The sequence below is a fragment of the Lissotriton helveticus genome, chromosome 5_1 (assembly GCF_964261635.1).
Source record: "Lissotriton helveticus chromosome 5_1, aLisHel1.1, whole genome shotgun sequence".
In the NCBI taxonomy this organism is placed as follows: domain Eukaryota; kingdom Metazoa; phylum Chordata; class Amphibia; order Caudata; family Salamandridae; genus Lissotriton; species Lissotriton helveticus.
Genome location: NC_136065.1, coordinates 2,009,227,229 through 2,009,243,890, shown reverse-complemented (window position 1 = coordinate 2,009,243,890; position 16,662 = coordinate 2,009,227,229). Strand labels below are relative to the sequence as shown.

The following is a 16,662-nucleotide window of genomic DNA, read 5'->3' as shown; positions in this document are numbered from 1 at the left end:
TCCTACCGCCTTTGCGGTAAGCTGTTCACTTTTCTTTTGTTATTGGGATTGCGGGAAGAACGGAGACGGCAGCTCTCTGAGGAAAAGCATTGTTGTTCTTTTTCCCGGCTAAGTTGGGTGTGGCGGAACACGGTGGCGGTCGAAACCACGTGTTACCGTACACCTGGATTGTATTGTGGAACTAAGATAGCGGGGCGCGGTAGTGAGGAAACTACGCGTCTCCGTTATTTACCTGTGTACTCACAAGGACAAGACAGAGCTGGGCATGTAGTGAGGCAACTACAGGTCACCCCAGTCTCTCATTGTGCGTTCTCTTTTTGGGGGTTTATTGTTGGCAGATTTCTGTGGTGGTCGCAACTACGATTTGCTGTTTGGCATAACCCAAACATTTACTGTATGGTCATCCTTTATTGAGCGGAGTGTTGTAGTTTTTGCTTCCTACACACTACCGTGTCTCTCTCTTACCTTGTGTTGAAACTTTCATCCTTACTTGGATACCTTGGACACCCCTTGTACATTGTGTCCTCTGGCTCATCTGTGGTATGTTGTGAGTGGTGGGATATGTGTATCAGTACAACGTGTATGTGTCTGGTATGACAGGGCTGTCTTTTGTTAACTATATATCTATGTGCTCCTTAGGCCTTCCTCACAGATTGTGGCAGAAGGGCTGTAGTAATTTCCTATCCAAGGTCGGGTTTTCTTTCTGCTCAGGTACTTACTTCTTTTCATGATTTATTAGTGAGACTAAATGAGAGTAGTAGTCCATTGTAAGCAAGCACCTATCTGATGCATGTCTTGTTTTTTGTTACAGGCGTCCTTTCCCTGCTGGCCCTACCCTTACCCATCCCACATTTTTTATTTTAGTTTGTTATTTTTCTCCCTCGCCTAATGGCTCGAACACCCTGTGTTTCTACTTCAGGGTGTTGGTGACATTTGGAGGTGGAACCATAATTGCAGCGACTGGATCCCGTGGAGTGCACCTGACACTATTCTGCCAAGAAGATCAAAAACTCATCTGTGTGGTGTGCGACCGCTCCAGGGATCACAGGTCTCACATTGTGCATCCCATAGAAGAGGCCGCTCAGGAGTGCAGGGTATGTATGAGACAATTGGGGATCTCATGTCTTACACTTGCAGCATGTCTCTGATTTTAGGTCTCACTGTCCCCCCTCAAATCATGACTCACAGAGATGTGAAAGTTGCGAACGCTAGAGAACAGCTTGCACCTAATACACCAGCCTTACATGCTGTGATCCCACTAGCGCCTAAATATTACCTAATGCCTTGCATTCTCTTTTTTGTTAGGTCGAGCATTCACAACCTTTTGTAATACATATGTTGGCTTAAAGTCACCCCCCTGCTTTTGATTTGTTTGTTTCAGTGTCCTTTAAAAATCCTCTGTTGTTATTGGTCAGTCATTCTTCTTGTCCCTCCTTTTTGCCTTTCGTTTCCTCCCACACAGCATAGCCTGACTACTGTATATTTACACCTTGGTTCTATATCTGTGTTTCTTGGGACTATTTTTATCTTCCTTTCCTGCCCGTGTTTGCAGTTGCCTGTTTATTTTGGTCACTCTGTTTCTTATCTTGTTGCAGTTTCAATTTATTGAAAGACTGCCCCTTTAACAATCATCATGCATTTGGCATGCTCTTTTAATTTCCTTCGACAGTACAGACCATCTGTTGTGCTCCAATCTTCTTTTTTACCCCTTAGACACAGCTTTCCTAACCTTGCCTAACTACTTACTTCATAGTGTTAAAAAAATATTTTATTCATGGGCTAATGCGCTTTATTTATGAATGCAATTTATTCAACATGGCTGTCTCGCCATTCGCTCTGTTAGACCACGACCAAGACATGCTGCAGCGTCAGCCTGGTCTGGATTTCACTCTAGAGTCAGCCCTTTGAAGCCTCGCCCTCGAGACAAACATGCAGACTCTCTCCTCGGTGTCCGTGGTGCAGAACCGTCTGTGTTCCTTCTGCCTGCCTTCGAAACTCACTGCCTGGGAATTGGTAAATTACTATTTTTCAAAAGGCTAAGTTGCTGCTAGTTATTGTGCTGTAATTGTAATGGCTTACAAAGCTTTTTCTATTGCTTTTCTCACCTTCTATTCAGCAGCTCAGCACTTTCCCAGTAGCTCCGATTACATGTACTACGTTGAGTCCTTTCTTTCTCTTGCCCACGGTCACTTAGGTGGCAGCCATGTCAGGCCCGGCTGTTTTCTCTGGCAAAACCCTCCCCCCATTTTGTGCTTCATTAACACAACACAGAGTTTGAAAGTCATCAGGGCTCTCAATTTATTGTTTTCAAGATCCTTCTTATCCTTCTTGAGCATTTCTAGATTTATGCTTTAAAGTTTTGTTTTATGGTTTTTCTTCAAGCACTCTGTGTTGTAACCGTGCTACGCGGACAGTACTTTATTAACCACAAACTAACAACGCAGAGCAAGACATAAAACATTTTCAAACTTTAACTTTCAATCTGACCATTCATCACAGGGGATACTTTTTATTGGCAGTACAAATGAAAAGTTTTCATCTCTTCTTGTAATAGGGACATGTTTAAAGGTATTTTTAAAACGGTCTGGGCGCCGTAGTGCAACTATCATAGCCAAAAAGGGTATACATACCTCCTTTAGAACCAGTATAACTTCAGGACAAATAGTTGACTTTTATGATGATTTTGCATTTGTTGCAGTATGATGAGAAGCTCCTGAGGGTTGAAGCCTGTGCTGAATAAGGCAAACAGACAACACTTTTCACACGTGTCAAATTTTTGCATGAGTTATGTTGACCCATAAGTGCTGAAAGTTTTGAAGGAAATTATCAAGAGAGCTTTGCAAATGTGAGCTGTGTGTGTACTATTGGAATTCCAAATGTCAACCGGAAGCATCCATTTACATTAGCTATAATACTTTTAGTTATGCTATTCTTTTAAAGTATTTTTACGAAAAGGAAGGTGCACCAGAGAAAAGAGTCCCAAACATCCAAATGAGTCCAATTGTCTTCTTTATTGTAATTCAAAATCTTAAAATGGCATTCAGCCAATTCGTTACGTTCCAGTGAGGAACTTCATCAGGGCTGAAACATACATATGACATAACTTAAGTCAATACATAAAAACAAAACAATAACAATCTTAAATTTAAAACACTTCACAATATATAGTAATGGCGCAAAAAAAGAGAAGCATATAAATATCAACATATTCACTAACATATATTGGACCATTCACCAAAACAACATATATATATATTTAGGTACAAATATATTTAACATAGCAGTCTAAAAGACTTTTTTTACTTATATTCCATAAAGATACCTATATCGGTATTATCAAAAGTGTATATATAATTACTTGAATCAATCTAAACAATTTACAAAGAATATATATCCCAAGAGAATCTTTCCTAAAAAAGTTTTCATAAACAATTCTTTATATGAAAAATTTCTTATATAAAAGTTTATTAAAGTAAAAGAAAAAGAAAAGGGGGAAAAGTTAGAAAAGTGAGAGGAAATTTCCTAATATAACCTGCCTTTAGCGCCCAAGTCTAATCCAGAAATGGAAAACAACTAATAACATCCTATCATGAAAATATTCCAAGAAGATACGAAGACAGTCTAAGAGGTCGCATTCTCCATAACCCCAATCAAGGATACCATTGAACAGTACTAAACATTATTCCAAAAAGGAAAGAGGGCCCAAGGGGAATATTTAACGACCACCTACAGATTCAGTCCCCAATTCAATAATAGTTCATAACACAAAAAGAATCTGGTGGTCAAAAATGTATGGTGAATGCGAGAAAATGCAAAAAAAGTGTCTACAATCATGGTAAAAGATATCCTATCAGTGCCTACTCATATACAAAGACTCCCAGCATCACAGACAGTCTGATAAGATGAATTAAAGGATTTCCATCAACTGCCCTTCGTGGCCAGTGTCATCATCTGGAATTCCTGCATGTCTGCCAAAGCACCTATGAATCATAAAAGGTACCACCATGGGCAGAATCACCAATTAATCAGACAGCAGTAACCCCATTCGTTCAGATAGACTAAGAACAACTAACTGTAGTGTGTTGAGGATAGTCAGATGGAAGACAAGGAGTGCAGAGCAAAAAAGGTGGAGTTAAAAAGGATATGGAAACAAGCAAATACTTTTATTGACGCTTTGTTTCCAAACCCAGTAAAAAGGGAGTGCAGAAATGGCTTTTAACAAATAAGCCATTGTTATCAATGGTCTACTAGTTTCAGTCATATGGGGTAGTCGCCCCGGCTTTCTTCAGGACCTTATGTCTGTTCAAGGTACTTCCACTCAGTGAAAAATTATATAAGTCAAAAAGGTGAACTTTATTCAACAAATACCTCCATACAGGCAGGGTGATCTTCACACCTGTGGAGATAAATGACACATAACAGATACCATGTAATGTAAAACACAGGAATGCATTTCTCAAACAACAACCATAAGTATACAAAAAATTCAGGGTAGATACACTCACCTGTCCTTGAGGAGGTATTGGCCTCACCTCACCTGGTAACCACTCAGGTATATGGGAAGCCCCGCCCTGCAAAACAAAGGGATTCACTTTTCTTAATAAAAGGACCCATTCCTATTGTAGGAGAAGTATATGTCTCAAGACCATACTCGGTCCCTGACATCCTGAAAACATCATCATCTTCTTGTTAAAACCACTAGGCAAATTCGAAATTTATAGGGGACCCCCAGATGTTGAGAAAAGGTCCCATCCTCCTGTATGACGCCCCTAGATGTGCAAGGCATCCATAAAATTAAAAACAGACTTTATCACTACCATAAACTGTAGTGTTCTAAACTTGCTTTTCAAATTCAATTCACCAGGTCCATCCATATTAGCCGCAATAATAACCTATCCTGTGACCCCGTTCCCTTAAGTGTGTGGGAATCTATATCCGCACTTGCTGTTGGTGATAGATCCAGAAACTTAGCCAAGTGTCACCAAAAAAGGAGACTGCATAAACTGACTCCAAAGCGGCTTAAAACCCGCCAGAGCCGTATGTAGTACGCCCAGACGGGCATCATGCTACCGTCGATAAGAGCAGTAGAAACCGTCAAACCACTTAACCGGAAAGTCTCTCAACGGCAGAGTGGCCACGCCAGCGTGTCTATATGTTGTCTGAGACGCTCACCACGAACTACATGCCGCGTGTGACTATCGTAAATGTGGGCAAACATAAGTGACAGGTATTAGCTCAGAAGCAGCCGGTCAGACGATATCATTAACATCGTCCAAATTGTGCCAAGGGTTCGGAGACAACGTAAATGTTAAGGTGTGGCGGTACCTTTTATGATTCATAGGGGCTTTGGCAGACATGCAGGAATTCCAGATAATGACACTGGCCACGAAGGGCAGTTGATGGAAATTCTGTAATTCATCTAATTTGACTGTCTGTGATACTGGGAGTCTTTGTATATGAGTAGGCACTGATAGGATATCTTTTACCGTGATTGTAGACACTTTTTTGCATTTTTTCGCTTTCACCATACATTTTTGACCACCAGATTCTTTTTGTGTTATGAACTACAATTGAACAGTCACAAAATAAATGATAAAATCAGGGCGATAGAGATGAAGTACCATGTGCGAAACGGAGCTAGTAAGAAAGAATCAGTGAGAAATCAACACCTCCCATAGAGAGTATATAATATGGTCAGAGGCGTATCGCAAACTTGCCTTGGTTTGCAACATGACGGATATCATACTCTATTTATTGGAATGTGGTTCCGGATCAAACAACTGAACAGTGGCCAATGGAACAATAATCCAATTTCCTAGTATGAGGAAAGATATGCAATATATCAAAAGTCACCATTGGGCTTAATTAGAGCTTATTCAAACAATAATTCCTATAGCTGCCCAAGGGCATACTAATGATCAAGTCTCACCTTAATATTCGAAGGGGAGGGAACATTTCCAATAGTGTATACTATGTAGTAGCAGGTGCCCCACAATACAGGTACGATTGAAAGAAAATCCAAAATCCTATTGTAAAAGAAAAATATATATATATATATGTCTACATAAGTAACATACTGTTGGCAAAAATTATTTATAAAATAACATTTCAAACCCTAAAGCTTGTATGTAGTTATAAACAATGAAGAGTCAATAAACCTTAAAATAAAATAATCATAATAAACATAATAAGATTGACAAGCCCCAGGTCTCTATAAGGGACATCCTAAAAAGCAACCCAGTATTCCTACATAGTAAACAATCAATCTTAATCAGAAAATATGCATACACCTTGTTTGTATCTAAAATATGAACTGTCTCATACCAAAAGTAGCACCTGTATAAAGATATCGTAAAATAACTCTAGTAATCTGTATCTATACTATGCCCCCTGCCCATGCGTGGTAATAATCAAACATCGTTCAGACACATACAAGTACACTCGCAGTTTGAAATTAGAATTAAAATTAAACGGTACCTCACGGCAAAACGCAAGCCTGAACCTCAAAAAGGCTTCAGAAAATATCAAGGTCTAACACCCAACGGAGAAAACGCCAATCCTCTTACCTTAATAAGACTATCTGTCTGCGCGCATGGTTCTGTGTAGTAGCGGGATGCGAGAATATGCGCCATGTTGCTTCCACATTATAATGCGCATACGGCGTGATGATAATGCGTCATGGCATCAAAGTAGTCTGGACGCGCCAGCCGTACTGTAAAACACTTGCAGCTCCGGCCGCCATCTTATGTCATACAAAGTCAAAGAAATTAAGTGTGCATTGAGAACAAACCCGACATATGGGTAGTTGGTATAAGCCTTCAGGTACGGACAAGGCACTGTAGCGTGTCATAACATTGAATACGAATTACTAGTATTTCTAGTCAGTAAATATATTCACAAGATATAAAGGCATATCAAAAACCAATTAGGCGTTAAAATATATTTGTAACAACGTGTGGTAAATGTTGTATCTCAAACCATCTACAATTAAATAAGAAAGTGAGCCCAAACGCTATATGAATAACGCGTTAACTGAAGGGCACATCCCACTAATAGGGGCACAGTTCTTCCACAGCCCTATCTATATAGTGCTGGAACAAATCTATGGCGGCCATCTTAAAGTGGAGACACGTCCTACTCAATATATAGTTGTTTTGTTCAAACAATACAGCAGGGAGAAAATATAACGTAGGAGCGTAGAGAAAAACATAAGAAATATATAAAGAAACATATTAAGAAAACATAAAAACCAAAATCAGTACATTTCAAATCACTTTCTTTTCATCTTGTATGACATTTGCTTACTAATATCTAAATAACATATTCTAAATTCTCTCTATAACCAGCTCATATAGTTTCTTTTGACAACTTCATCAATATAAACTTTCAAATCATAGCCTTAAAATCTATTTACTGGCGATGTCGCCCCAAAGGGGAACTGCAAACATTCAAACATCTTCTGCTATATCTACTCACAATGTCATGTGCCAAAAAGGTACATCAAAGTATATAATACAAAAGATGGAATTAATGGTGCAAATAGTAACACACAGGGTGTCTCATTCACTTATAGAATTTAAAAAAATTATATATTTTTATTAACATGATAATCAAAGAAAAACACCAGGTGGCTTCAGCAGTTTTACATTTGTCAATATAACTTTCCATACGCACAGAATATTGAATACAAAATGGATATAATGGATCATGGGGATTCTAGCGCCTCTACTTCTGCTGGACGTACCGGGGGCGTGCAAATATCTGCACGGTGTCGGTTCCAGGCCTCCCATACCTTTCCCCACTTCTCAGGGCAACCTTTGGCTACATAGACAGACCTCTCCCTGAACATGCACCATTCTAAGTCCTCATCCCATTTCATAACCAGGGGTGGCTGATTGACTCCCCACAACTGTGCTATGTTTCATTTCGCAACCATACATGCCAACGTCACCCATTATTTCCGGTACACATTCAGATCTGTGGGTTTCCAAACGTTTAATATACACCTGCGGGCCTACGGTAGTATCTCCACCTCAATGACATCTCACAGAACCTCATGAATCTTCACCCAGTAGTCCTGGACCCTCGTACAGTGCCACAAAATATGCATAAAGGTGCCGAGTTCCCCGCAACCCCTCCGGCACTCTCCACTCAGCCCATGCGTACCAGATGCGGCCCCGTGACATATGACCTGTGCAAGATTTTCAGCTGCACTAGTCTGAACCTCATCTGTATCGCTACTACTCTCGGAGAAGAGACCGCCTCCCTCCAGTCCTCATCGTCCAGCTCAAACCCCTCTTCACTCCAATGTGCCCAAAGGGACGTCAACGGGTCCTCCATATTATTTACGAGATTTCTATATATTAGAGAAATAGTCTTGTCTGGGAGGTGCCCGTCCAACACCCGGTCTTTGAGAGGGGAAGCGTTGGGACGCGCCGTGCCTCTAGGGATATGTGTAAGTAGAGTGTGCCTGACCTGGAGGTAACAGTAGTGTTCATTATCATGAAGGATGTACAGCTGCTTGAGAGAATCAAATGTATGCACCGTGTCCTTCCCCCATACGTCTTTGATCTGCGTGATCCCAATAAGATCCCATTTGTCGAATCCCTTGGATGTCCACAAGCTTCCCAGCTTCTCTGAATCCATAGGGGGGGTGGCAAGTGTGAGTTTCCCCTCCCACCCAAGATGTCTGTTGGCTATGTGCCACACTTGCACGGCGCGCTCCGTTGGTCCTGTCAGAGGAAATCGGCGAGGCCGGCATACAGAGCCCTGGTAAAGTCATTCCCTGGCACGTGCCAGTGATCCATAGCGTAGCCCGGATCCCCAGGGGGCCCGTACATGACTTGGTTCACTTCCGCCAGTTGGGAGGCCCAATAGTATTTCCGTAAATCCGGCAATCCTATCCCCCGTTATACCAGGGAAGAGTAAGTTTAGTGAATGCTATTTGGGGTCTACCGTTCCAGAGTAGCCGTCTCTGAAGGGTCTCTATTTCTTTAAAATAAGATGCCGGTACTGGGTCCATTGTGGTCTGGAGTGCATATAAGAATCGAGGAAGGGCCATCATCTTGAAAAGCACTGCTCTGCCCAGAAGGGAGAGTGGAAGAGCCTTCCAGCGCTCCACATCTCTCCGAAGATGGGTCAAAGAGGGTTCCAAATTGTTAGTATACCTTAACTTTGCGTCGAGCGTGATATAGATACCGAGATACTTAAACCCCATTGGTTCGATCTGTATTGGGCTGGCCTGCGGTATTACCAGTGGTTCACCCTTAAGGACGAAAAGCACCGATTTCGCCCAGTTTATTGCAAAACCAGAATACCTCCCGAACATAGCCAGTACATCCAGAAAGCAACTCAGGGATCCCCTAGGGTTGGTGAGGTAAAGCAGGATATCGTTGGCATATAACAAAATGTTGTCCTCCCAGCCCAATGTCCATCGCAGGCCTTGTATCGAGCAGTCCCATCAGATTCATGCCGCCAAGTGCTCAAGAGCGAGGGCAAACAGTAGCGGGGACAAGGAACATCCCTGCCTCGTGCCTCTACCGAGAGGAAAATCGGCAGACCTGCGATTATTTACGACAACTCTAGCCAGTGGATTGGCATACAGTAGACGTACCCAGCTAACAAACTCCGAACCGAAGCTCATCTTCCCCAGTACTGCAAATAGGTAGGGCCACTCAACTCTATCAAAAGCCATGGTGGTGTCCGACTGCCGGTTCCTGGATCGTTGAGGACCTGCCCCGTATCCTGCTGAGCCTGCACAAGTTGAGAGCTGTGTTACGGCGGGGCATGAACCCGAATTGATCCAGATGTATTAGGGTGGCGATTACCTTGACCAATCGTGTTGCTAGCAACTATGCCAGGATTTTAGGCTCAGCGTTTAACAGCGAGATCGGTCTATACGAAGAACAAAGCGTTTGGGGTTTACCTGCCTTGTGGATGACCACAATGTTAGCCACCCGCTGGTCATACGGGAGCTGGCTCCTCTACTCTCCAGGAACATAGACCGGATGAACGGGGAGAGTTTATTAGCACTTAGTTTACACAATTCAATGGGAATTCCGTTCGGGCCAGTGGCCTTCCCGTGTGCTCCCCCCTGATGGCCTGGGCCAATTCATCATCCGTAAGGGAGGAGTCTAAGTACTCTCGTTTTTCATCCTAGAGCACAGGCATCTGGATATCTCTAATCATTGCACTATTGTCTTCCTCCATATACCCGCCGACCGAGGAAAACACCCCGCCATAATATTCAGAAAATTCATCCACTACTGCCTGTGGGTCGGTGACTATCGTGGAATCGGTTCCCTGTAGTTCTGGCACCAGTCTCGACGCCCGCTCTCCCTTCTCAAGCCACGCTATCAATTTACCGGCTTTTGTCCCCATGCTCGTATATCCTGCTCTGTGTATCGGCGCTCTGAGCTATTGCCTTGTCTCTTGCGAGGCTTCTATAATCGTCCTGTCTCAATTTTAAGAGGTGCATATTCTCTGGAGTTGCTGCCCTAGCTACTTCCTCGTCCAGCTTTATCACTTCCGCCTCCGCCCTTTCTGTTTCCGCCTGGCGGTTCTTTTTCTTCCCGCTACCAAGGACAGTACCTCCCCCCGAACAACTGTCTTGTAAGCTTCCCACAGGATTTGCGGTGAGTCCACCGAGCCCCTATTTTCTTGGAAATATCTCTCCGTTATCTTGACGATCTCTTTCTTGGTGTCTGGGTCTTTCAGGTGCCAGGCATTAATAGGAGCTACTCTACCCACTGCAAATTGGCCAAGCTCGAGCTGAAGCCATATGGGAGAGTTGTCGGAAATCCCCCTCCCTAGGTGTCACGCTTCCTGAACCACGGCAGCCTGGGCCGCCGGTACCAGAATGTAGTCAGTTCTAGACAGGCTGTGGTGTGCAGCGGAGACATGCGTAACCCTGTTGGATTACGCAACCTCCAACCACCCATCAGCCCCATCATGTCTAGGAAGTCGGGAAGCCACATCTGTGTTGGCCTCAATGCTCTGGCCTGGTGCCTGTCTAGCTCCCCGTCCACCACCGCATTGAAGACTCCTCTCATCACCAGGAAACCCAAAGGTAAAGTGAGGAAGATAGCGCCCAGGTCACGAAAAGTGTCAGACTGAAGGCCGAGCAGGACATATATGGACATGAAAGTGACTGTCTTCCCTTCCCACTGCCCTGATACACCAATGTAGTGGCCTCTCCGGTCAGATCATGTAGCTTGATTGTTTAGGGGAAAAGAGTTTTTAACCAGGATACCAACCCCCCTAGACCCCGTAGTGAACCCAGCATGTGCAACCAACGTATAACCCCCTTTGTGAATGGCCAAGCAACGATTACCAATAAGATGGCTTTCCTGTAATAATACTACTTCCGGGGAGTGTCTTCTAATCAACTGGCCCACCATCCCTCTCTTAATTCTGTCCCCCAGGCCGTTCACATTCCAGCTTAGCACTTTTATCCCCGACTAATATCCGACATTAAACCAGTATGGACATCATACAATCATAGCGTTGTCACCTGATGCAAAGAGAAAGAAAAAGCAAAAAAACAAATGCCAACCAAACAAACTCACCAATTGCGTGACCCTGGGCGCACGGGGCCTCGCTAACCCCGGATCCCCCCCCTGCACCCCTACTCTAGGCTTACGCCCATCCCCAACTTGCAGTGTGCCTGTCGTCCCACAATCAAATTCTACAAATTAACTAAAGGTAGTAACGAGGAGGAGAATCGATGTCCCGCACCCCCCCCCCCACCCCCAGCTCCACATCAGACATTGGTTCATTGTTTCGGAATCGTCCACACTCTCTTAGTAACACTGGGCCAACAGACAATACACACCGATGGGTCAAGACCCACCACCGTGTAGATAACCATAGTTCCACTGTCTCGATCGTCCCCTCACTCCTGCTCCTGTTGTGCGCCTTCACCCTCTGGATTGTGTCCCTCTGATTCGGCCGTGGGACGGCTATCGATCCAGTCCGCTGCAACCTCCGGGTTGTAGAAGAACCAAGTCCGCCCCTCGGCCTCCACTCTCACTCTTGCCGGAATCATCATTGCATACCTCAGACCATTGTCTCTTAATTTCTTCTTAACAGGTAAAAAGCTTTGACGCTGTCTCTGCACAACCTGTGTGAAGTACGGAAAGAAGGAGAGGGTGGCATTCTCATATCGGAGGGGCCCCCCCAAGCGAGCCGCCTGCAAAATAATATCCCTGTCTCTGAAATTCAGCACTCTCGCAATCATCGGGCAAGGTGGCGCTCCAGGTCTGGGTTGTCCCCCGGGCACTCTGTGTGCCATTTAATCGTGAAGAAGTTATTCAGTCCCTTAGGCTTGAGATGAGTGAGGATGATATCCTCGACAAACAAGTCTGGGGCAGGGTTCTCAGCTTTCTCCGGCACCCCAAGGATGCGAATGTTATTTCGACGGCCCTCCCTTCAAAATCATCGAGCTTCTTGTCCGTCAGGGCCTGAGAAGCCTTAAGATCACGTACCTCCTGCTGGATCAATGCCATGTCATCTATCAGGCTGGCGGTCTTTATATCCAACGATTTGACCTTCTCCCTCACTTTCGTGAGGTCCGCCCGGATGAGGTTGACCTCTATCATAACCGTGTCCAGTTTGTTATCAAGGGATTACATTTTATGCCCCAATGACGCCTGGACTCCTTCAATAGCCGCCATCAAATCCTGAAGCGTCAGCTCCGCCGCCGCTCGTGGTGGGTCACCGCTCGTCGACTGGGCCCGCTTCGTCTCCACCGGCGATCCTTTGAGCATGGTGTAATGGTTCAATTTGTTGGTCTGAACCTGCTTCGACTCTCTGGAACACCTGGGCAGATTCTTATCGGTATCTGGCCTGGCCGTCATCAGAAAAGCTCCTCAACAGCTACTTCCACCCCCGTGTTTTGTGTGCTCGTGCGGGGCTCCAGGCCGATTCACCCACACACGCTAACTTGCCTTCTCTTCCTCTGTCCGACACCACCGGACGGGACAAGCCAAAGCAGCAAGACGTCCCTGAGAGGTGCGACCATCCGCAGCCCCAGAGCAGGATCTTCAAGAGGACTGGCCAGAACCAAGCCGGTCACAGCACGTCCTTCACAGGCCAGGGCCCACACAACACACCCCGGCTTTACCAGGTGCCCCGTGCCCAGGCGGCTGCCGCCCCCACGGACGGGTCACAAACACATAGAGGCCGCAGCGGTGGAGAACCCCAGGCCGGCAAAGATAGGTAAGTGGACGAACAGTCCGGGGGCCGTACTATGGAAAAGCCACCACGCACACTCACCACAGGCAGAACAAAGGCCTCCAGGGCCCACAGCAGGAGGATGCTCCGACTAATGGCGTGACAGCGCCCACGGAATCTCTTGTTGCTCCCCAGGCATCACAGCAGGGCAGTCAACGTTGCGGTCGATCACAGGCACTCCACGCACCCCTCTACACCAGCTACATCCAGGCGAAAATCAGGCAAGGGGGGGCGAAAACCACAGGGCGGTGCTGATATATTAATAATAAGCGAACAGGCTGAAGACTACTCCACTAGTTCCCCGCACAGAGAGTCTCCAGCGCGTACGGAGGGGCCGCAGCTGGTACTGCCGACATCGCAGGCAAGTCCCCCCCTCCTGCGTGTGGATGCGCTGCTCCTCTCACCGAGTCTCCGCTCCGCCGCACTCCTTCAGCGGGCCGGACCGGTGACTTCCGGTTTCCGGCCCCGCTGTTTACCCTCTGCGACACGGCCACTGGGCGAACACTAGTCCCGGGTCTCAGCCGCTTCCGAGGCCGCGAATGCCGAACAGTGTAACTCCGGTCCCTAGTATCGCAGCGGGGCCGGAGTAGCAGTCGGAGGCACAGCGGCACTTCTTGCGTCGGGCAATGGGCTCTGACTCCAGGATAGATGATAGGATCACGGAGCTGGGGGGCTAGTTACGCGAAGCAGAGGTTCTAAGGGGCCATCTTGCTCGACGTGTAGCTCTTCCTCCACTTATAGAATTTTGTCGTCATCCACATCATTGTAATGATTTAGACACGTAAGTGTAATCTACTAGCAATGCTATGTCTCACACTCATTGACCTTAGATCAAAATACCAATAACACCTGATAGTTTCAATTCCTGATTCACAAAAAGTAATGTAATTCGTTATCAGTATTATGGCCTTAAGAGGTGGCCCTAAGTCCGCATATCCATTTTGCCTCATCACGCCTTAATAGGAGTTCCCTATTCGCTCCTCTTTTGGACATGGAGATATGGTCAATACCATGAAACCAGAGTGTCACATCATCAGGGTGTTCACTATAGCAATGGACTGGCATGGCCTGTTCTTCATTGCCCTGCAATGCTCTTGTATATGATGTTTAAGGCAGCGAATCATGCTGCCCACGTATATTGTTCCACACTTGCAACTCAACTCATATACTACATAAGTAGTATTGCAATTTACAAAATGATGTATGTTCTTTTGGTGAGTTGTACAGAAAGGTCTTAATCTTGTTTTTCCCATTGGGCAGACATTACACGATCCACAAACATAAACACCTTTCGGTTTTGATGGGATCCAGGTTTCCCCACTCCCCGATGTAGTGACAGAACTGGGGCATAATGAGTTCCTAAGTGACATACCCCTCCAGTATGTGATAGTTGGCCTGTTATTGATACAGCTTTAAAGGCCAGGAATTTCAGTAAGAAGATGCCAATGTTTCCTAAAGATGTTAAAAACTTTGCTACTGTTCATGGTATATTGTGTCACAAACCTAAGTTGGTTGTTAGTCCTCATATCCCTCCTTGTTTTGGGTTTGTTCATGAGAGTGTCTTCACTTCAGCTGGAGTATTCTGGATTCTGCTTTTTCTAAAATCCTACAATTGTAACCTCTCTTGATGAATCTTTGTTTAGTGTCTTTTATGTGGGACTGGGAGGTGACCTCCTCACTACAATTACGCCTTACGCTTGTCATCTCCCCAAAGGGAATATTATTAATAATAGAGCTAGCATGAGCGCTCTTGGCATGTTACACACTATTGCACGCAGTTTATTTTCTGTACAAGGTGTTCTGTATCGTCCCAAGTTTTATGTAGAATTGAATGTCAAGGAAGTTAATTCTCTCCCTATGCCAAGACATTGTGAGTTTTACATTGAAGATGTTGTCATTTAAAAAAGTAAAGTAATGCTGCAACCGTTCCTCGGAGCCTGACCAAAGACAGATGATATTGTCTATGTACCTCCCCAGAACACAATAAAATTTGTCCGGGGGAGACACTCTTGCCCCAGGCATGCTCCCTCTCATACCACCCCATAAAGAGGCAGGCATAAGAGGGAGCAAACCTGGAACCCATCGCGTCCCTTGTATTTGCTGGAACCAATTGCTGTCAAAAAGAAAGAAATTATTAGTCCAGATGATAATCTATCATTTCGGCTACCATTCCATTGAAATCAAATAGTTCTGCATCCTCCCTATCCCGAAAGGATTGCACAGCCATCACATCAAATTTCTTGTCAATAAAGGTATAAAGGCTTTCCACATCAAAAGTAACAAACATGAGCTCATCTGAACATTGGAAGTCCCTACATTTTACTAGAATGTCTTTACTGTCTCTTACATAAGAGAGTAAATTTAGAAAACATGTTTTTGTAACCTCATGTCGATAAATTCAGATAATTTTTCAGTGGGTGAGCCGACCCCCCGAAATGATCGGCCTGCCTGTGGTGAACTGTCGTCCACCCTTGTGAATTTTAGAAAGAATATGTATATACATGGGAAAGTTGGACAGTTCACCCCCAGGTATCTGTATTCGTCATCAGTCAATAAGCAGGAGTCTTTCCATTCACTTGACCTGCCTTTAATCAAATTAGTAAGATTGGGAATTGGATTGCCCACAATTTCCCTGTAACAGAGCTCATTACTAAGTTGTCGATTAATTTCTAGCATATAATCATGATGATTCATAATAAGAACTTTTCCGCGTTTATCGGCCTCTCATGACGATAGTAGGATCGTCCCTAAGTCTCACGAGGGCCTGTCTCTCAGCATGCGTGATGTTATGGCGGATACTGGGTGCAAACGTAATTGGGGTCTCAAGGTTGTAAAGGTAATCAGTAACCTTATTGTAAAAGGCGTCAATGTTATGGTGGTAAGAGCTGGTAGGTACAAATTTCGATCTAGGTCGAAGACTTTTTATGTATTTGCCATTTTCTGATTCGAGTGAGTTTTTTTTGTCTGTTTGATTGCCTGATTTCTGCACCACTCACAGGATTTAGTGTAGTCTTATTGTGATGGTTTCAACCTCATGTGTGCTAATGCATTTTGATATATACATTTAATATAGCCCGTGCAACTAAGGCTTTAATGGGTATTCTTCAATTTCTTTATATCTTGTTTACATCCATATATCGTTTGAATATTCATGGATTCTGTACATTTCCTCTCTTAGCATCACATAGTGTTTATAGTTACAGTACCTAACAAAAGAAGCCAGCATATTTACCATTACTCACTGCCTGGCATTATTTAATTCAACGATTGAAATGAGGGTTTGGTGACTAAAGTTAAATGTAACTCATATGCATGAGATACGTTTGATACGGCAGCAGTTACGTAAGGGAAATGAAGACATAGGACAGCTTGTCACAAAATTAGCATCCCGTAAATAAAATCAGATTTCCTTTCTAATAACACACATAG

The 16,662-nt window shown here is 44.5% G+C and overlaps 1 protein-coding gene across 1 annotated transcript in view; it reads left to right on the top strand.

Moving 5' to 3' along the window:
* The window catches only part of LOC144756174 (E3 ubiquitin-protein ligase TRIM39-like), a 200,238-nt gene that overhangs the window by 21,510 nt on the left and 162,066 nt on the right, over positions 1–16,662 (top strand). The window contains exon 3 of the mRNA XM_078645756.1: positions 992–1,094. Within this exon, the coding sequence (XP_078501882.1) occupies positions 992–1,094 (103 nt within the window). The remainder of the gene's footprint in view (positions 1–991; positions 1,095–16,662) is intronic.